At 48.0% G+C, this 22,143-nt stretch overlaps 1 protein-coding gene across 1 annotated transcript in view; it reads left to right on the top strand.

Moving 5' to 3' along the window:
- GART (phosphoribosylglycinamide formyltransferase, phosphoribosylglycinamide synthetase, phosphoribosylaminoimidazole synthetase) overlaps positions 1-20,359 on the top strand; it is a 30,486-nt gene extending 10,127 nt beyond the window's left edge. Inside the window, exons 7-22 of the mRNA XM_037040576.1 lie at positions 50-217; positions 2,250-2,289; positions 2,402-2,493; positions 3,279-3,447; positions 5,248-5,479; positions 6,750-6,844; positions 7,217-7,326; positions 8,214-8,412; positions 8,939-9,190; positions 9,427-9,579; positions 13,059-13,265; positions 14,318-14,455; positions 17,154-17,284; positions 17,561-17,702; positions 18,659-18,774; positions 18,868-20,359. Of these exons, the coding sequence (XP_036896471.1) occupies positions 50-217; positions 2,250-2,289; positions 2,402-2,493; positions 3,279-3,447; positions 5,248-5,479; positions 6,750-6,844; positions 7,217-7,326; positions 8,214-8,412; positions 8,939-9,190; positions 9,427-9,579; positions 13,059-13,265; positions 14,318-14,455; positions 17,154-17,284; positions 17,561-17,702; positions 18,659-18,774; positions 18,868-19,059 (2,436 nt within the window). The 3' untranslated portion in view covers positions 19,060-20,359. The remainder of the gene's footprint in view (positions 1-49; positions 218-2,249; positions 2,290-2,401; positions 2,494-3,278; positions 3,448-5,247; positions 5,480-6,749; positions 6,845-7,216; positions 7,327-8,213; positions 8,413-8,938; positions 9,191-9,426; positions 9,580-13,058; positions 13,266-14,317; positions 14,456-17,153; positions 17,285-17,560; positions 17,703-18,658; positions 18,775-18,867) is intronic.
- The last annotated feature ends 1,784 nt before the right edge of the window (positions 20,360-22,143 follow it).

Genomic DNA, 22,143 nt, shown 5'->3' with positions numbered 1-22,143 from the left:
CCGTGCTTCCCGGTGTCCGCAGTAATCGGACCGTCTGCTCTCCACATAGTGTCTGTGCTTCACCGACGGGAGGACGGTGGCTCCCATGCCCCCTGCGCAGGACCACAAGCGACTACTGGAAGGAGACCGAGGCCCCAACACGGGGGGGATGGGTGCCTATTGCCCGGTGCCTCAGGTGCGTCCCAAGGACTTGGCCAGAATCCCCTGGGAACTGCCGGTCTTCTTAGAGAACTCAGAGCTTTTCTGTTTGTGGTCATCTTGAACTCTCAGAGGTCATCTCTCTTATAAGAAAACTCCTAATACCTACTTGGTAAAGGGGCAGCACAAGGATTTTAAAAGTTTACGAATTTAAAGTGGTCGCCCCATTTCAGGTAGTAAATAAATGGTAGTTTTCCTTGCCCCTTTCATTGTCCCATGTGGTACCACTTACAAGATGATTTTTGAAAATACCAATTACACCTGGCTGGCGTAGCTCAGTGGATTGAGCACGGGCCTGCAAACCATACAATCGCGGTTTGATTCCCGGTCAGGGCACGTACCTGGGTTGCAGGCCAGTTCCCAGTGGGGGACTCACGAGAGGCGACCATGCATTGGTGTGTCTCTCCTTCTCTCTTTCCCTTCCCCTCTAAAGATAAATAAAGTTTAAAAAAAAAGAAGANCATTTCATATAATAAGGGCTTGGTGATGATGAGCGCCTTGAATTTGATCTTATCTGAGAAGCACTTTATCTGTCCTTCCATTCTAAATGAAAGCTTTGCTGGATAAAGCAGTCTTGGCTGTAAGTCTTTGGATTTCATGACTTGGAATACTTCTTTCCAGCCCCTTCTTGCCTGTAAGGTCTCTTTTGAGAAATCCGCTGACAGTCTGATGGGTACTCCTTTGTAGGTGACTGTCCCCTTATCTCTTGCTGCTTCTAAGATTCTCTCCTTCATTTTAGTCTTGCCTAATGTAATTATGATTGCCTTGGTGTGTTCCTTCTTGGGTCCAACTTCTTTGGGACTCTCTGAGCTTCCTGGATTTCCTGGAAGTCTATTTCCTTTGCCAGACTGGGGAAGTTCTCCTTTATTATTTGTTCAAATAAGTTTTCCACTCGTGGCTGTTTCTTTCCCCCTTCTGGTTCCCCTATAATCTGGATGTTGGAACGTTTGAAGATGTCCTGGAGGTTCCTAAGCCTCTCCTCATTTTTTTGAATTCTCATTTCTTCATTCCTTTCTGGTTGGATGTTTCGTTCTTCCTTCTGGTCCACTCCATTGATTTGAGTCCCAGTTTCCTTTCCATCACTATTTGTTTCCTGGACATCTCCCTTCATTTCAATTAGTTTAGCCTTCATATGTTCCTCTAATTTGTGACTATAATCAACCAGTTCTGTGAGCATCCTGATGACCAGTGTTTTGAGCTGCGCATCTGAGAGGCTGGCAATCTCTTGGTTGCTTAGAGTTATGGGCTCTGGGGCTTTGAGTTCTTGCGCCATCTTTTGGGCTGTTCGTGCCTGTTACGTATCAGGATTGGAGCCCTAGGTGTTCACCAGAGCAGGGCAACTCAGTCGCTGGGTTGTGGTGCTGTGTGGGGGGGGTGGGGTCAACAAGGAGCAATGCCAGTCCCGTCTGCCCCTTCCCGCCGCTGCCGCTACAGGTGCCGCAGCTGCCACCGCCACCAGGGCCTGAGTGCTTCGTCTCCCCGTGCGCAAATGTGCCACCGCCGTCAGCCCTCCACCACTGGGTTCCCCCACTGGGGCCTGCGTGGTCCGTCTCACTGTGCACGAATGTGCAACCGCGGTCAGTCTGCCCCGCACCCCGACTGTGTCCGGGCTGCCTGCGCACCTAGGTCGGGGGATCCTTCCTGCCCGACCCCGCTCCACTGCTGGCTCTGCCCCTCTTAACTGTCCCGGTTGAACAATTCATTGTTGTCGGACTTCCATATAAATCAATTTTCTGTTCTTTGGCTGTGTCTTTGTTCTCCAAACCTTTGTTGTATTCAAACTTGGTTGTGGGAGAAGGCACAGTGTTTCCACCTATGCCTCCATCTTGGCGGAAGTCCTCCGTTTTCTCTTTTTTTACCACCTACTAGTTGGCCACTGCAGTGCTGTTTGTTATGGTTGTTCCACACCTCTGTGCATGTCTGTATTACTTTCCAGTCGCAATACGATACCATCACGCCCTGACCAGTGTGGCTCAGGAGACTGAGCACTGACCCACAAATGGAAAGGTCTCAGGTCCAATTCCCGGTCAAGGCACATGCCTGGGTCTCAGGCCAGGTCCCTGGTTGGGGGTGTGCAAGAGGCAGCTGACTGATGGGTGTTTCTCTCCCTCTCTTTCTCCCTCCCTTCCTTTCTCTCTGAAAATAAATAAATAAAATCTTTTAAAAATACAGTGTCTTCACTACATGTCTTTTTTCCTTTTTAATGAAGGCGTTCTGTATGCTGGTATAATGCTGACCAAGGATGGCCCAAAGGTTCTGGAGTTTAATTGCCGTTTTGGTGATCCAGAGTGCCAAGTGAGTAATAATTTAAGAAAACTAAAGTATTGCTTTGTAGAAGATGTGTGTTGGGGGGGTTTTGTTTTGTTTTTAAGATCTTACTTATTTTTAGACAGGAGAAAGAGGGAGAGAAACATCAATGTGCGGTTGCTTCTCACACACACCCTACTGGGGACCTGGCCCACAACCCAGGCATGTGCCCTGAGTGGATATCAAACCAGCAACCCTTTGGTTCGCAGCCCAGGCTCAATCCACTGAGCTACACCAGCCAGGGAAGATGTGTGTTGTTTCAATCTCAATATTTATGAGCCTTGAAATAATTACCTTTGAGAAACACAGTTGACCCAGAGCAACATGGGTTTGAACTGTGTGGGTCCACTTACGTGCAGAGTTTTAAAAATAAATGTGCCACCAACCCTTTCCATTCTTGGATTTTGAATTTGTAGATTCAACCAACTTCAGATCAAAAACATTGTTTTCAGTCCATGGTAGGGAATTCAGGGTGTGGAAGACTGACTGGTTACATTGACCTTCGGTGTTTTACATAAAGGACCTGAGCACCTACGGATTTTGGAATCTGCATCCCACTGGAACCAGTATCCTGCAGATGGCATCGACGACTATAGTTCAGTTTGGGGGGAGTCATAAGTTGCATGTGGTTTTTAACTGCAGGGGTTGGAACCCCAGCTCCCACGCTGTCCCTGGGTCCCCACTGTATGTGCAGGTTTCGCTGGTTCACCAATGAATAAAATGCCTAAGAGCTACAAGTCCTCTCAATTGCCATGCTGATTATGTCTTTCCAGGTAATCCTCCCACTTCTGAAAAGCGATCTTTATGAAGTGATTCAGTCTACCCTAGATGGCCTGCTCTGCGCCTCTCTGCCTGTTTGGCTTGAAAACCGTGCGGCTCTAGCTGTTGTCATGGCCAGTCAGGGTTATCCAGGAGACTACGCCAAGGGCATGGAGATAACAGGTGAATGATGGGAACGAGAGGTTGATTTCAGTGTGACGAGCAACCAGTGCCACAGGAGGCCTCCCACCCATGCTGCTCTGCTTTTCTTTTCCTTTTGTTTTTTTGTTCTTTGGTTTTTTGTTTTTTTTTTCAGATTTGCTCTGCTCTTCCTAAGGGTGTGAGGCCATCAGAAATCTTTCAGGGGTTCTCCACAAAAATCTTTCAGGGCTTCTCATCTTGCTTGTTGGATATGAGTGTTCAGATATCCAAAATTGCTATAATCAAAAAACTGCCATCCAGCCCTGGCCAGTGTGGCTCAGTGGGTTGGAGCATCATCCTGTAAACGGAAGGGTCGCTGGTTCGATTCCTAGTCAGGGCATATGCCTAGATTGCAGGTTTGGTCCCCTAGTTGGGGTATAGACAAGAAGCAGTTGATCAGTGTTGCTCTCACATCAATGATTCTCTCATTTTCCCTCTCCCTCCCTTCCTCTGTCTCTAAAATCAATAGCAGCCCTGGCTGGTGTAGCTCAGTGGATTGAGCACGGGCCTGTGAACCAGAGAATTGCAGTTTGATTCCCAGTCAGGGCACATGCCTGGGTTGCAGGCCAGCTCCCAGCAGGGGAATCACGAGAGGCAACCATACATTGGTATTTCTCTCCCTCCCTCCTTTCCTTCCCCTCTAAAGATAAATTTTTTAAATAAAATAAAATGCCCAGTAAGTTCCAGTGCCACAGCCCAAGGGGCAGGCCTCCCTGGGGCCTCTGCATGTGTCAGACTCAGACACCCCACTTCCTGTCTCACCCCGATGAGAAGCCCATTGCTCTGTGAATCCCACGCGTGGCAGATGGGCAGTCAGGAAGCGATGGCTTTTTTTCCATGAGCCTAAAAAGAGAAGGGATAGAATCGAGATCCCTTGTATTGGTGAAGTTCCCCTAAGATTAAGGTGGCAAGTATAATGTTTATTTCTGACACAGCAATATTGGGTATTATCAATACCAGCAGGATTTTGGGGAACTATGGCTGAATGCTCCTGTATTACAAAAGCACTTAGGGAAGGCATGGGTTAACAGATTACCAAATACGATGCTGAAAGAGAAATGGGGACAGTAAAGGACAAACTGGGGGTTTAAGAATAGTTTTCTTTTTAAAAATTAAGAGAGATCTTTGGATAAACTGCCCATGTTTGTCATTTTAGAATTTAGAAAATGCAGCCTAATAATATTTTAAGCATAAAATTATATACAAGAGTTTTTAAAATAATTCAAAAGAAAATGAAGCTAGGGTTCTTAAGACTGCATTTAAAACCTAATTTAAATCAAATTTGTTTTAAAACTACAATTGTGTTATTGGGGGAAAGATTAAGAATACATGCATTGCAATGATTCTGTTGGTCACTTAAGAAAGAAAGAAGAAAGCACTGTTACTTGGGTAGCTGTGATCAATTTAGGTTTCATACCATTTTTTTAATACTCTTTTTAAAAGTTTTTAACTTGGGTAAAAACAACTTTCTACTTTTAAATCTCAAACTTTTCAGGCCTTAGCTTTTTTTCCCCTTCTTGAAACAGTAGTTCTTGTGTGACATTTGCGGCAGCACAGGGTTTTGGGGATTTCACTGTCACCCTGGAGGGAACAGACTGTCCTTAGGAGACAGTGTTTGCATTAATTCCTTCCTGATAGGATTCCTGTGAAGGTTCACTAAAGTGAAATAAAGATTCTATTTAAAAAAAAAAAAACTTCAGGAAATTACCAACCGGTGCACCAGTGCAGAATATTGTAGAATATTGTAATTGTGAATACTAAGTCCAGTGCGCCATCTTGCAGGGTTTGCTGAGGCCCAGGCTTTGGGGCTGCAGGTGTTCCACGCAGGCACCGCCCTGAAAGACGGCAAGGTGGTAACTAACGGAGGGAGAGTCCTTGCAGTGACTGCCATCCGGGAAAACCTCATCTGGGCCCTTGAAGAAGCCAGGAAAGGCCTGGCTGCTCTCAAGTTCGAGGGCGCTGTTTACCGGAAGGACATAGGCCACGGGGCCATAGCGTTCCTCCAGCGGCCCAGGTAAATTCCTCCCGTGGTGAGGACAGTGCAGCTGTGCGACCGGCAGGGCGTCCTGCGGCCCTGTGTCAAGCCAGTCTGTACCCACCCCGCAGGCCGGTCCGGGTTCAATTTGCATTTAGTGCGACTCAGAACAACTTGGAATAATATTTAAATGAAATGGAAAAAACTTCACAGTAGCTCCTTCCATTTGAAAAGTTTAGTAAAATTATAGTGATATTAAGGATTTGATTTACATTGTACACTTTAAATGTATACAGTCATTTGCATGTTGTCAGCAAAATAGGGGAAAGGATTTTTATTCCTTGAGTAATTGTATATTTAAATTACTGTTAACTAACAATTCCTAGTTTTGTCAAAGAGTTTAAGGTGAAAATACTGGTCATCCACTTTTGCAATTTGATTTGGTATTTCTGTACAGTTGGCTGTCGTCTCTGTCGCCGCCTTTATTCCCAACACTGAAGTGGGCTTTTCACCCCTGTTGGTTCATTTGTTGACATGTAGAACTTTTTTTTTGTAGAAATCAATAAACTTTTCATTGTAAGTGTGAGTGTTTTGCTTTCTTAGCTGTATATCAGTTACTGTTCTTTGTTGAGTTCGTCTGTGAGAAATGAGTAAGTTTAGGACAAAATAGGATATGTTTAGCAACTTGATTCAAGCTATACTGCTACCAATAGGCAAATTTTCAAAGTTTAAATACTGGCTTTTTTTTTTAAAGAAATAAGAACATGCTAAAGTTTTATTTTTGCATTTTAAAATGACCAGATTCCAATGAAATGATCTATTTCAAAGGACCACAATATTAGTAGTCTCAGTTCTTTACATTAAAGGTGAAGGTGTTTTAAACTGGTAGAACCAAGTATATTTATACCCTAGTGCCCTGTTTTTAATAAAACTTAACAGGTTTTGTAGAGTTCCTAGAATCCTGATTTTTACCTTTTTGACTTAGTTTCAACACTCCTTTCCTTCCCGTTCTGAAACTGAACAGAGAAAGGTTATGGCAAAATGTCGGTGTGCGAAGCTACCTGTGAGAAGCACTTAGGAAGAGTTAGGTAGAGACATCGGCCCCCGTAGTGATGATACAGCCCATCAACTTGGCCATTCAAACATGTCCATTTCCAGGGTCTTCGAAGTCAGTGTGGAGGGGACCCGGCACATTCAGGGCCTAGTGGAAATCATGGGACGTCTTCTGCTTTAAATAATATTTTAAAATTAAAATTCTTTGGCATTTAGGTGATGTCCTAGGTTTAGTTCTGTTTTTTTAATTCTTTAGGGGCCTGACTTACAAGGAGTCTGGGGTAGATATTGCAGCTGGAAATATGCTGGTCAAGAACATTAAACCTTTAGCCAAAGCCACCTCCAGACCAGGTAAGTCAGATCCTGTCCCTTGCTAGTTCATTAACTTGGACAAACACTGTGGATTGATTTGGGCTTTGTAGTTCACAGCAGGTGTTCCAAATTACTGCCAGGCTCTGTAAGTCCTACCCAGTAAGTCAGGCAGACCCACAGTCTTTTCCTTTCCTTTCCTGTCTCTATTATTGAGAAAAGCATTTCTTATTTATGATGTTAAACTCGAAAGGCTACATCTGCCCCTTTAATATTTAATTGCTTTCTCGAGCAGTGCTGTAAGTGTGTGGTCCTCTTCCATTCTCAGGAAAGGCACCGTGAAGGAGGGTTCTGCTTGTTCATGTTTACCTGACCTGTAAAAATGCTTTGGGTAATTAATTCCCTCTCCCACAGGCTGTGATGTTGATCTTGGAGGTTTCGCTGGTCTTTGTGATTTGCGAGCAGCCGGTTTCAAAGACCCGCTGCTGGCCTGTGGGACAGATGGCGTTGGAACAAAACTGAAGGTAACCAGACGTCGTTGTGAACAAAGTCCTCTTGTGGAGGACAGGGAATTTATTGCATGTCAAGTGCATCTTTTCCGCTTTTGACATACAAGCACTGAAGGAAACCATACCAAATAACCTTATAATGACTAAAATAGCTACATGTTTCTAAAGACAGTATTGTTGAAGCTACCGTGTTTTTGCCATGTATAATGTGCACCCATGTTTTGGCCCAAACTTTCAGGGAAAAAAGTTTTTTGTAAATATTTTATTTATTTATCTTTAGAAGGGAAGGGAAGGAGAGAGGGAGAGAAATATCCATGTATGGTTGCCTCTCATACATCCCCTGCTGGGGACTGGCCTGCAACCCAGGCATGTGCCCTGACTGGGAATCGAACCACGATCCTTTTATTCGCAGGCCCACACTCAATCCACTGAGCCACACCAGCCAGGGCAGGAAAAAAATTTTTAATTCAGTTTTTTAAAATTTACATTTAGAAACTAAACTGATTACCATATTCCAGGGTATTATTTTGAATACAGATATTGTTACTGCTTTCTGGAGTTATACTTTTAACACATAAGCATAAATAAAAGAATCAAAACCACTTATATGAATACGAAATTAGCACTATCCATGTATAATGCGCATCTGTATTTTTCCCTCAAAAGTTTGGGGGGATGCGCATTATACACTGCAAAATATGGTATATCTGGATGGCAGGGTTGCGTAGGGGGTAAAAGGGGCCACATTTGGACCGAGTAGCTTATCAGAGTTAGTGTTCTTTTGTGTTTAGGTGTGCAGAGCAGCCAGCTGAAAGCTGATAGTATTTGTTAGTCTCCACTGCCAAATCGACAAGGTATGATCTGGAACTTAACCTCGTGTGGATGTTTCTGTCTTTCTCTAGATTGCCCAGCAGTGCAACAAACACGATACCATTGGCCAGGACTTGGTTGCTATGTGTGTGAATGACATTCTGGCACAAGGAGCAGAGCCCCTCTTCTTCCTCGATTATTTTTCCTGTGGGAAACTCGACCTCGGGACCGTGGAAGCTGTCGTGGCTGGAATTGCTAAAGCGTGTATGCAAGCCAGCTGTGCACTCCTCGGTATGGCTGTATTCTATGGCCTTCGCGCTGTGCCTGTAGCCCTGTGTGTAAATGTGACCAGCACAGCTAATGAGGGAGGCTGTGGATCACAAGAGGAGGCCCATAAAACACAGATCACACTACCAGAAGAACAACTCAGACCTGGTGTCCCGAAGGCCCTCCTTGGGGCTGTTGCCCAGGCCCACAGGCCTGCTGCCCACCGGGCCTTCTCCATCTCCCCGGCTCCGGCCCCATCCCCGCCCTGTCTTTCTCAGTGGCCTCACACGCAGACAGGGCGGGGTCAGCTGCGGGGACCCTGCAGCTGAGGCAGGCAGGGCTTTGGGGCTGTGAACCTGCAGTTTATTTTCCCACAGGACATAAAACATGCCCAAGGTTTATGGAAACATTGCTTAAATACAGGTGTGACTTCCCCCTTGTGGAAGTACCTGACTAATGTAGGGGTTTGTGGAATCTGGGGTTAATTGTACACCTCCAAGATAGTATACAAATATCAGGACTTCTTTGTTCTCGTTTGATGTCCTGCCAGGGGGTGAGACAGCAGAAATGCCGGACATGTACCCTCCTGGAGAATACGACCTGGCCGGTTTTGCCGTCGGCGCCATGGAGCGGGACCAGCAGCTCCCCCGCCTGGAGAGGGTCGAGGAGGGCGATGTTGTGCTTGGGGTGGCTTCATCCGGTCTTCACAGCAACGGATTTAGCCTTGTAAGGAAAGTCGTGGCGAAGTCTTCCCTGCGGTACTCCTCTCCGGCGCCTGACGGCTGTGGCAACCAGACCTTAGGTAAACGCACTTTTGTCTCAGTCTCCTGCTTGGAAGTGTCTCCACAACCACCTGGTGGGGCTCGTCTCTTATTAGAGTACAAGGAATAACATGACCCCGTGGTCTCGTTTGAACAGTATTGTGGAACGGCTGTGTCTGTGAGGGTCACACTCATTCTCTCTTTCAGTTTTGTTGTTTTTACATGCTTGCTTTTGCATTCATAGGCTAAGTTTTTGTCTTCTCTCTCCAATGTACAGGAGACTTGCTTCTAACTCCAACCAAAATCTATAGCCAGTCGCTGTTGCCCATCTTACGCTCAGGACACGTCAAGGCCGTTGCCCACATTACTGGTGGGGGATTGCTGGAAAACATCCCCCGAGTCCTCCCGCAGAAGCTTGGGGTCGACCTAGGTAAGCTTGCTAAAATCCCGGGGGGGGACTTGTGTTGGGAAGCTGGTGCACGTGTGATCACACCGGGAAAACTCTTATCATTGGGGTTTCCTGGGAAAGAAATGGGAGGACTCCCCTCTGCCTCTCTTTGCCCGATTAGCCTTGTCCGTGAGGCATAAAATCCTCTGAGGGGCTGGACTTACATGAGGTGAAGTGCTGTAAGATCCTCCAGGGGCTGGGGATCTCGAGTCTATTGAGTTGGAATCAGGAACATGCAGAAAGGGCAGAGGTGGCTCCCAAATAGCTCTTGGTGGGGGATGGAGAAGAGCCGGACCGAGGCGCGGGGAGGGAGGAAGAGCTGGGAGTTGCTTTGTGCTTAGAAAGAAAAAGAAGTCCCAGGTTTCTAGTTAAGCAGGTGAGTGGGCGGCAACCTCCCTAACACAGCAGGAACTGGAGTCCAGCGTTTAAGTCTTCAGTGTGTGCATTGCAGAGAGTCTAAGCAGAAGCTGAGAGTAAAAGTGAGTTGGGCCCTGGCTGGTGTGGCTCAGTGGATTGAGCGCGGGCCTACAAACCACGTGATCATGATGGTTCAGTTCCCAGTCTGGGCACATGCCTGGGTTGCAGGCCAGTTCCCAGCAGGAATGCACAAGAGGCAACCACACATTGATGTTTCTCTCCCTCTCTCCCTCCCTTCCCCTCTAAAGGTGAATAAATAAAATGTTTAAAAAAGTAAGTTGAGCCCTGGCTGGTGTAGCTCAGTGAATTGAGCACAGGCCTGCGAACCAGAGGATCGAGGTTCCATTCTCAGTCAGGGCACATGCCTGGGTTGCAGGCTGGTTCCCTGCAGGCCAACTCCCAGCAGGGGACACACAAAAGGCAACCATACATTGATGTTTCTCTCCCTCTCCCCTTCCCCTCTAAAGGTAAATAAATAAATAAAATCTTTAAAAAAAAAAGTAAGTTGGGTACTCACAAGCAGATAGGTACAGCCAATGCCAAGAGAGTAGAGGGACTAGAAGATTGTGCCCCATGTTCTGCCCACCTTGGCACAAGTAGAATTACTGACAAAGAAGAGAAGTGGAGTGAGCCATGTACGAGTATCCCCGGCTCCCAGCAAGGGTCTGAAGATGACGCTGGTCAACAGTGTCGGGTGCAGCACAGTGAGGACCACAACCTGGCCAGTGCATTTCAGAGTTAGGTCAGAAAGCAGCTTGGCGACGGTGCGTACTCCCCCGCGCACACAGATTATTAGGGGTGTGATGGATGGCAGGGATACCGAGGCAGTACCTGGAGAGGGCTGCTCGGGAAGCTGGTTGGTTGAAGGAAATTAATATAAATCGCTCTATAGGGCTTGTCACGTCAGGACACTCCGAGTCGACAGAGCCATATCCCTGAAGGCCGCTGTGTTCTGAGTTACACAGCGTCTGTGTCCCGGAGAAAAGGAACCTGCCTCTGAGGTTTCTTCCAGGAATTGTACTTTGACATCAGATCTAAGGAATTCTCTGTATTAAAGCTACAACATGGCTTATTCATGACTTACTTGATTGTTTGTAGAAACTAGGCTCTTAGCCTATCTGTCTCTTTATAAATAAGTACTTTGTAAATACTTGTGGAAATGTCATAGCTGGGTAATCTGCTCCTTATCCTCCATTTACTGTGTAATCAGCATCTACCTCTCATTGTGTCATTTTTGATTAAGAGGATCCCATCTTTTATGGACATGCCACTGTTTGGTTTTAGGTCACTGTTGACTTTTGACTGTTGATAGAAGCGTGAACATTATAATAGCTAAGTCTGTTGAGCTCAATTTTTGTTTTGTTTTAAAGATTTTATTTATCTATTTTTAGAGAGGTGAAGGGAGGGAGAGAAACATCAATGTGTGGTTGCCTCTCACTCACCCCTTACTAGGAGGTCACCCCCACAACCCAGGCCTGTGCCCTGACTGGGAGTCAAACTGACAACCCTGCGGTTTGCAGGCCCGCACTCAATCCACTGAGCCACACCAGGCAGGGCTGAGCTCAACTTGGGGATAGACATTTCCCCGCTAGTAGGAGTGGAACTAAATCTGGTAGGGAGCGGAGTCAGGGTGCCTCTTAGAGACCGTGTCACCTCTAGAGCATTAAAACGAATTGCCCTGCAGATACACCACTAAGGGGCTGGACAGTCAACCTCATTGTATGATAAAAAGCTGAGTTCACAGGGGCTCCCTTGTCTTAGGAGCACCGTAATGAAAGAATTGAATTCAGTATAGTTTTTGTAAATTGAATACCATAACTATAGATTCTGAAGATGTCTTTGTTGTATTATTCGTGATACTAGAGAATATATCTTTTTTTAAGACTTTATTTATTTAGTCTTAGCGAGAGGGAAGGGGAGAGATAAAGAGAGGGAGAGAAATGTCATTGTGTGGTTGACTCTCATGTGACCCCCACTGGGGACCTGGCCCATAACCCAGGCATGTGCCCTGACTGGGAGTCTAACCGGTGACCCTTTGGTTCACAAATCTACTCAATCCACTGAGCTACACCAGCCAGGCCCGAGAATATATTCTTAAAACAGATGTAAGCCTAAATTTTTTTAGATAAATAAATGAGCCCTGTCTGGTGTAGCTCAGGGGATTGAACGTGGGCTACAAACCAAAGGGTTACCGGTTCAATTCCCAGTCAGGGCACATGCCTGGGTTGCGGGCCAGGTCCCCAATATGGGGTGTGTGAGAGACAACTACACACTTGTTATTTCCTTGTCTTTCCCTTTCACTAAAATGAATAAATTAAAAAAAAATTAAATAAATAAGATTTCTAAAAAAGTAAAAATCAAGCCCTGGCTGGAATAGCTCAGTGGATTGAGCACAGGCCTGCGAACCAGAGGATTGCGGTTCGATTCCCAGTCAGGGTACATGCCTGGGTTGCAGGCGGGTTCCCTGCAGGCCAACTCCCAGCAGGGGACGCATGAAAGGCAACCATACATTGATGTTTCTCTACCTCTCTCCTTCCCCTCTAAAGATAAATAAATAAATAAATAAATAAAGTAAAAATGAAAATAAAAAATAAATCCTTAAAAAATAAATGTAGAGGGATAGGGTATTTGATTTTAAACCTCTTATATAGCATGATTTTAACAGTGTATGCGTTTCCTTTCAATCTGCATATAAGCCACCTAGTTTCCCATCGCACTTACAGTGCATTCTGGTCGTTACCAAGACCCAACTATCCACTTGCAAAAGGTAGTACAGCAGCGTTTACTGGAATTCAGCTGTTAGCTCATGTAATCCATTGGGGGGTTTCTAAGAATCTAGATAGTCAATGCAGCACAAGGCCTCACTCACTGGCGAATACTGGCCAAGTGTGGGACAGAAGCATTCTCGGTATCTGCGGTGCCCATGTTTGCGGGGCCATCTGTGGTGTCACCCTGCGTGAAGCGGCAGGGCTGGTGGAGTGCGTGCACACCTTTCCACTCAATGTGAGACAGCAGGTGAATCGGACGACTCTGCCCGTTTGCAGATGCCCGCGCCTGGAGGATCCCCACGGTCTTCTCGTGGTTGCAGCAGCAGGGACACCTCTCGGAGGAAGAGATGGCCAGGACATTTAACTGCGGGGTTGGCGCTGCCCTGGTGGTACCAGCGGACCTGGCAGCGCAGGTTCTGAGGGACATTCAGCAGCGCCAGGAGGAAGCCTGGGTGATTGGCAGGGTGGTGGCCTGCCCTGAAGGTAATGGCTGCTTACTTGATTGCTCTTCCCTGCATCAGCCTAATTGTAACTGTGCTGCCACACACGCTGGCTGTGCACCTTTTGTCCAGCCGTTGCTGTGGCACAGCCGTACAGGTCAGCAGCCACACCATGGGCGCACGCAGCTCCTCACCACGCCCCAGGGTGAGCCTAGACCAGGGGTGAGAGCTCGGGAGTAAATGCCCACTGCGGGGACCGCAGACGGGAGCAGCTGTGGGGCACAGTCTGCCTGCCTCCTTGGAGGGTCCCAGGGCCATGGGGTCCCAGGTGCCCATGCTGGCAACCCGTTGAATAGCACACTTGGGTGTCAGCTCTCCTGTCCTGAACTTCCAGATTCTCGCTGTGGTTCCCTGGGCCACTCCCCTAAAGTCTGGTCTCGGGCTCTGTTTTGTGGTCCAGCTCAGGTCAAGGAGGAGTGAACAAGCACCCTCACAAGCTCAGGGACCCTGCTGGAAGTTCTAGAGATTGGCCAGGTGGCAGAAAACCCACCCACTAGCTAACAGGGATGTCAGGGCTTGTCGATTTTGTCATATCTGCCTTTCATCCCTTCATTGTGTAGGTTACATTTTCAGGCACGCTCTCCAAATACGGGAAAAATGTCTTGAGCCCACATCCCTCAGCTCATGTTGCAATGAGGAAGCAGGCCCTCTCTTTCTCAACGTCCTGTATCAGATATTTCAGTGGCCTTGCTTGGGTCACGTACCTACCCTTCAGGCCAAGAGTTCACACCAGCATGACAGGTGGGAGATTTGGGGAGGAGAGGCAGGCCCATGGCAGGCGGTAGTGTATCCACCAAAGGCCTGGGTACACGCGTGCGCTGTGGCTTTTAGTTAGGTAGGTAATACGTTCACCTGAAGGAAGTTTTTATGAATGAGTAGTGTTAAGTAGTACAGACCTATTGTTTTTGACCTTGCGTATCTTATTTTCAGAATAAAATACAATATTCTAAAGTTTCATAAAGTACTTTCCTTTCTGCCATCACTGTTCACTCACGATTGTCCCTTACTTTTTCACTGGGTGCATTTGAAACGAAGGCCATCCCCGTGTGAGGGTCAGGCACCTGGTGGAAGCCATGCATGTGGACGGATCGGTGCTGAAGAATGGCACAGCAAACAGTCCCTTCTCCGCCCGACCAAAACAGGCCAGAGTGGCTGTCTTAATTTCTGGAACAGGTGAGATGCGGCTTCCTCTTTTCCACGGCGCCGTGGAAATGCACCCCCCCAACCTTACCCCACCCCCACAGCAACCCTGCAGATGGCGAGGACACTCGGCAGAGTGCAGTGGGGCCCTGAGGGGTGTCTTCCTGCACCTCAGACGTCCTCAGACGCCCCACTGTTCCCGTGCCTTTGACCTGATTCCGGAGGGCAAGGGAGGGGGTCCCTAAAGGAGGAGAAACTAGGGAAAAACACGGAGACTGGAGGCTGCAACTTCTCTTGTAGTTAAAATCTTACAGTAGTAGAGGGTTTTTTAATTGTTAATAATAAAAAGAATACGCAATTTATGTTTAATTCCTGTGGATAGAATAGTAACAAGTGATAAGAGTATCGTACTCTCCGAGATGGATTTAACGTGACTTTTTCCCCCACTATTGTAACTAACGTTGCTGTGAATGTTCTGCTAATTTACATTAAGTGCATATCTGGTTATTTCTGTAAGATACATTCCCAGAAGTGTAACTGCCTTTCAAGTCCCCTTTAAGATTTCAGTGGACTTGGGTCCACACTGCTGGTAAGCAAAGAACCTGTGGTGGGGGCCTTAGTGGGCTGTTCCTCTTCTCATTTCAGCCCCCGTTACGTTGCTCAGGGAGGCAAAGCCGCGGCTTGCCTTGGTTTGCCGTCGGGAACTGAAAAGAGATCAAACATTGCACTACGTACTGTTTCCTCATGAAAAACATAACGTTTCGTTCATTATGCAAAAATAGTCATATCCTTTTACATAAATTGACACGAGAGGATATTGTCCTCATATCTTAAATGCTCATTATGCTGATTGTTTTATTTTGAAGATTTTATTTATTTCTAGAGAGAGGGGGAGGGAAGGAGAAGGAAAGAAACATCAGTGTGCGGTTGCCTATTGTGTGCCCCTAAGTAGGTACTTGGCCTGCAACTCAGGCATGTGCTCTGACTAGGAATCCAACTGGCAACCCTTTGGTTCACAGGCCAGCATTTAATCCACTGAGGCACACCAGCCAAGGCTGAATGATCTTTCTATTTTTTAAAGATACTATTTATTTCTCTTTAGAGAGAGGGGAAGGGAGGGAGAAAGAAAAGGAGAGAAACATCAATGTGTGGTTGTCTTTCACACGTCCTTCACTGGGGACCTGGCCCCGCAACCCAGGCATGTGCCCTGACCTGGAATCCAACCAGCAACACTTTGGTTCATAGCCCAGGCTTAATCCACTGAGCTACGCCAGCCAGGGCTGATAGTTCTTTCTTAGAGCGAAATGCCCGAAAAAATATGTAGCATCTATAAATTTCATGGATTCTGAGTTGGGGGGAAAATGTTGAGGAGTGGAAGGAATGTTTTGGACGGTATGGGAGGCCTAACTCTGGGTGCCGTGGTAGAAATACAATGACCTCCCAGTCCACAAGAGGGCTAGGTCCTCACTGCTCTGTGCAGTGGGCCTGAAGCAGAGACGAGTCCCGCCCCGACTTCGGAGGAGGGCGCACAGGCTGTGTCCATCTGGCAAGTTCAGGAAGCCTCTATAATGAAGATACAGCAGGAAGAGTTACTAGTTTCCCCAGGCTTTGGTCAGTTTATGAAGGCTGCACACCCCACAAGCCTGCCACTCTGAGTCTTTCCCTCCACGTGAAGTGCACACGTATTTCCCCGTGCTTCCTCTCCTCCTGGTCACCCCACCTTAGCCCTTTCCTGTTGGCACAGACCCAGCAGGCTGGGACAGCTACAGCCCTGAATTCCCAGGTGGGGTTCACAGAGCGGAGACGGGTCCCCACAAGCCCACAAGTAGCCCACGCAGGAAACCGCCCAGCTTCCAGCTGAGTGACTCCCATTCGTCCTCATCTGAGTCAGCCGGGAATTGCAGGCGGGCAGACGTAGCCCGAAACAGCCTCCATGATCAGTTAGAGGGCAAAAAAGGAGTTCCTTTCTTTAAAGTTCAGGGGTTCCTGTTCAAGAGCCCTGCCCCCCAAGCCACGCTCACAACGGCCTACACGTAGCTCTCGGGAGCTGGCGTGCGTTGCACATTTGCCCAATGACAAGGAATCGAGTACTTGTTTTGTAGGAAGACACAGGGCACATCCATTACTATAGATCCAACGGAAGTCAGAGCCATTCTCGTCTGAGGGACATGACTCCTGGCACACGTGTGCCAGTTATTGCAAACATGTTGTTCTGGGAGGAGGAACAGACGCCTGCTTCTGGCAGGTCGCTCTCCCTCTGTGAGCCTGTTTCCTCGTCTGGACAAGGGGAGTGTAACCCCAGTGCCAGCGGAAGTCACGTGACTGACGAGTCTGGGTACATCGGCACCCAGGGTGGTGTCATCTTCTGTGGGGGTCTCTTGGGCCTAAGCTGGTTCCCAAATGGCACATACCGGAATGTTGGGGGCTGGCGAGAGAGGTGGAGGGCCTGAGAAGCACAGGCAGGCAGCTGCAGAGCAGTTACGGGGGCGCCAAGTCAGCCCAGGGAACGGAGTCGGTGAAGCCGTGATAACTGCGAGGGGCCAGGTGGCTGCCCGACTTACCAGCAAGGACCGCTTTGCGAAGTCTGTGATTGTCTGACACTACACTGTCCACCTGCACCTCATACGAAATAAAACTTAATAGAAGCTGTACTTGAAAAAGTACCATTTTTAAGTGGAACCTCTGTCTGTAAGGGGTGTGAGCTTCCTTGTGTTTCCTCCCACTTCTGCAGGATCGAACCTCCAGGCTCTCATAGACAGCACCCGGGAGCCAGGCAGCGCCGCCCGCATCGTGGTCGTCATCTCCAACAAAGCCGCCGTGGCTGGCCTAGACCGAGCGGCGAGAGCAGGCATTCCCAGCAGAGTGAGTGACGGAGAGCAGGTCTTCCCTGCAGGCTGTGCTGAGACTCATCTCCCGCCCCCACGGGCCCTGGGGCTGGCGGTGCCTGTCCTGAGGAGCTCTGGGTTCGGGCTGGGTGCTGGGCCTGCCTTTCCGCTTCATCTTGTCTGTTCCCTAACTCGACATGAGCTGTGCACTCAGGAGGAAGTGATGTGTGGTCTCTGTCCATAAAGGTCAAGTTTTGAAGTACCACTTTCTGGTAATTCATTGAAAAAGAGCATGCTTCTCTTTCTGTTCCAGGTAATCAATCATAAGTTGTATAAAAGTCGTGTGGAATTTGACACTGCAGTTGACCAAGTCCTTGAAGAGTTCTGCACAGACTTGGTCTGCCTTGCAGGATTCATGAGGATTTTATCTGGCCCCTTCGTCAGAAAGTGGAATGGTAAGCAAAAAGGTTTGACACCACGCTGAGAAACCAAGTGAAAAGGGACTGTGGGTGGTTACCTGGCCAAGCAACCCTGGTGAATTATGTGTTCACGGTGACATTCATTTTGTGGCCTGGGTCACAATGCAGTTTCCTTTGCCTCAGCCCCAAGATGCCCGCCGATGGTTGATCATCCTGGTTTCTCTCGGTTTCCTTTGGCCTGTGTTTGCTTCCCTTTACTACAAAGATAGCATTTCATCTTGTAGTAAACATTCGCAAGAGACTTTTTCACACGTCAGAAGCGAGAGCAGCCAATTGCCTGTGGCCCGTGTTCTCCCTGGGAAGTGCAGACCGTTACCAGGAAACGGCAGCGAAGACGTGGCTGCCAGAATACAGAGTCCCTGGCGGCAGAGCCTCTTTCCAGAAAAATTCTGGCTGCGTCCTACGGCGTTGTTTTGTGCATACCTGTGTGCAATAGATGTCTTCCTCTCCAGAGAGTTCATGTTTCTTGAGGAGACTGCAGCTGTGGTGTAGTATCAAACGGGCAGTGCCCGGTGGCGTAAGGCACCAAACTCACTGAGCCAGCATCTGGCCGGTAGACGTGCCGCTTGGTTAAAGGTCAAGCACACAGACACTATGCAAGGACTTCATAATAGTATGTGCCAGCCACGAGCTGAGCTTTCTTCAAGAGCCTTAGGATCCACAATGGACATCCCCGTCCCTGTCTGATTTCAGCCCCTGCGGAGACCTGTTCTGTGTCTCGATGTGTCTCGAGCTGTTGAAGGCAGGAACTGCCACACCAGGGCCTCCCTGGGGGAGAACCGGTCTTTCCCTTGACCTTGTTTCTGAGAAAACGCCCGTCCCGGAGGAACCCTGTCCCTCTGGCTCCTGTTTCTGGACAGGGCTGTGTGTGCGTTCCTTTACCTGAACCCAGAGGCTGTTTCAGCTCTGACCACTGTGCTTTTACCTTCCAGGGAAAATGCTCAACATCCACCCATCCTTGCTCCCTTCTTTCCGGGGTTCAAATGCCCACGAGCAAGCCCTGGGTGCTGGCGTCACAGTAACGGGGTGCACTGTGCACTTTGTGGCTGTAAGTATGTCTTTCTCCCGGAGAGTTCCTGCTGTTTCAGTGTAAGTTGTGCCAGCTAGAAAGTCATGGTCAAAACTCGGCTTCCTTTTTCAGGAAGAGGTGGATGCTGGACAGATCATCCTGCAGGAAGCTGTTCCGGTGAAGAGGGGCGACACTGTTGCCAGTCTGTCTGAAAGAGTGAAGCTAGCAGAACACAGAATCTTCCCCGCAGCCCTGCAGCTGGTGGCCAGTGGGACTGTCCAGCTGGGAGAGAATGGCAAACTCTGTTATGTCCAAGAGGATTGAAGCTGCCCGACTCAGGAGGGAAGTCTGGCTGCTTGCACGGTGGCTTTCTACCACATGAAAGGCACCAGAGGGAAAACTGCTAAGACCAAAGAGAACCTCACGCTAACCTCCTTGGCCATTTTTTAACGAACGGATTCATTACAAGCAGGACTGGTGCAGCACACCCCATACGTGTGCGTGTTGTTGCCAGTGGTCTCTCTGGTTTTACCTGCCTACGACCTTCTCGTTCAGAACTACGCTAGTCATTCAGGATGCCTTTCACTTTTAGCCAAACAAGATACCAACACTCTTCGTCTTTTTCACCCTCTTTTTCTGACCAGTGTCACCTCTGGTCCCTCCTCAGGCCGGACAGGTGGCCGACCACCATGTTTCCTCAGATTGACTGGCCAGCAGCTGCCACCAAGTAAACAAGAGATTCAGGTCACCGGCTCACAGAGGTCCCGTTGCTGTAAAAACAGTGGCTCTTTGGTTCTAGAAAGTTTACTTGACATTATTTAGCATCTATTTTTATTTTTTATATATGCTAACCATTGTCCTGTGAAGTATATAGAAAGTTAAAATATCTAAAGAAAATGTTGGGATTTTTTATTTATTTTAATTGTTGTTCAAGTAGTTTTCTGTCTTTTACTCCCATTCCAGCCCCCGCCCCCCGCCCCAGTAAAATCACATACTTTAAAAGTAGAGGGTAGTACCGAGATGGAAGACGATAAACCTAGGACTTGAGAAACGTAGCTTCTAGCCCTTCCTGTGATACCAACGGCACTAAAGCACCCTGGACTCCATGTAGGAGAGCAGGTTCCACGTCGTAGGGTAGGAGGAGCCGCAATGCATCTGAACATCATCGGGCTGTCGGAAGCCAAAGCACACTCGAAGCAGCAGGCATGGTGCTGACAGACGACAGAGTGCATTTAACAGGTGTCCCGCTGTCTCGTTTGTGATGGCTTGAGTGTCATTTGGACATGGTGTGTCCAGTGATACTCAGAGAGAAAAGGTCACTAAAGCTATGAAAAAGTCACGACGCAAAAAATGCTGAAAACACCCGGCTGGTGTGGCTCAGTGGGTTGGGCGTCGTCCCACGGACCAAAAGGTCGCTGGTTCAATTCCCTGTCTGGGCACATGCCTGGGTTGCAGGTCCAATGCCTAGTCTGAGTGCCTTCGAAAGTCAGCCAATCAATGTTATCACGTTAGTATTTGTCTCCCTCTCTCCCCCCGCTCTATAAAAATAAAAAATAAAAATGTTAAAAGTAGGTGAAAATATGTCACTATTTTGGTGCAATAATGAACATGGACATTTTCATTACAGATGTCTTTGTTTCTTTGTGGAAGTGGGAGATGAGATCACCCGTTGACCACAATGTCAGGTGGAGTGACACTGGGGTGGGGGGCAGACCGCAGGTGTCCAGGTCACCGCCCTGCTGGTCACACGGCAATCAAAGACAAAGGGTTCAAGCGGCAGCTCCAAATGTGCTCAAGAGGAATGTTACTTCTAAGAGACTTCATTTCTAAGTGCTCCTCCCTCAATTGTGTTCTTACTGTTAACTGCTATACAAACTTTTAAACAGTTCAAGTACAACATAGCAGTATTTACTTATACCAAGTTTAACAATGTACTGCTAGTCCCTCATTACTTTTTTCCTTCATTCTCTCCTGTGGTAAGCCACCAGAAACGGCCCAAAGCACGCCCTAGAGAGAGGCTGGCCCCACTGGCCCTACTTCCAGTGAGCACGCACCCTGTGGCTGTCCCAGGTGCATTCTGGCCACCTGTGCCTCTGGGACGTTCGTCCAGGCCGAACATTCCAGGCAGTTACCTGATTGGCTAAAGTTGGGGTCACCCTCCTGCTCTCAGCCAGGGTCAGAGTCAAGCTGCCCTGCACACCACGGTGGGTGCCCTGCTCAGCAGCCTCTGGGACAAAGGTCCACCTCCACAGCTGAATAGGGGTGCAACAGCGCGTGACTCAGGAAGATTCCTAACACCTCAGATTTCTTTTTAAAGTCGGCTTATTGCCTGGACTGCTTTTGACCAGTTAGTCCATCTGTAAATTCAGCCACCTCCACTGTTGCTTAAAAGAGACAATGTCCAATAGCCCTTCTGTCTCTCTCAAGCCCACACACCTGTACTTACAACATAAGGCTGTTTGCCTTTATCTGGAGCCCACTGTAAATCGGCATGAAAAATTCATGAATGGATACAGTCCAAGTGTCCAGCAGCTACTGACCTGACAGTGGTCTGGCCATGAGCAGAGACACACGCACCACAACAGGAAGCTTAAAGCCCTGTGCTGAGTGACGTAACCCAGTCCCAGCAGGCCACAGTCAATTCTGTCCACGTGGAATTTCAGAGTAGGCAAATCCGGAGAGGCAGCCTACAGCAGTACTGGCCCAGGGCTGCGCTGTGGGGATAGAGGTATTGGGGGGTGAGGACTAAAGGGTGCCGGATTTTTTGTGGGTAATGAGAGTGTTCTCAGATTGTGGTGATAGTTCCATTGCCCTGTGAACATACTGAAACCTGCTGACATGAACTGTGCCCTTTAAACGGGTGGACTGTGTCGTGTGCTCAATCTCAACAAAAATTCCACAAAAATGAGAATAACTCTGTCACTGGAAACACAATTCGCAGGTTTTGAAATATATAAAGGTTACATTTAATCTTGTTATAAAATACACCAAACTTACATTATATTTCACATTCAGCCTATTAAGTCACTTAAATGAGTAAACTAGGAAGTCCATACTTTGTGACAGAAAGCGTGCTAGAGCCCTGGCTGTTGTGGCTCCGTGGATTGGAGCGCCAGCCTGCAAACCAAAGGGTCATCGGTTCAATTCCCAGTCAGGGCACATGCCTAGGTTGTGGCCAGATTCCTAGTGTGGGGGTGTGTGAGAGGCAACCACACATTGATGTTTCTTTCCCTCCCTTCTCCTCTAAAAATAAATTTTTTAAAAAACCATATTAAAGACAGTCTGTCTGAATGGCAGTGCTTAATCTCAGCCCCTCCAAGTGCTCACCTGCTGCTTCTCTCTGGTAAGTGCATCAGAAATGCTCACCCGCCCCACACCCACCTGTACTCCGGGCGCTGCAATGAGTGC

This window comes from Sturnira hondurensis, unplaced genomic scaffold (assembly GCF_014824575.4).
Source record: "Sturnira hondurensis isolate 20B ecotype Veracruz unplaced genomic scaffold, ASM1482457v3 Scaffold0002640, whole genome shotgun sequence".
NCBI classification, from domain to species: Eukaryota; Metazoa; Chordata; class Mammalia; order Chiroptera; family Phyllostomidae; genus Sturnira; species Sturnira hondurensis.
This window is presented reverse-complemented; position numbering and strand designations above follow the sequence as displayed.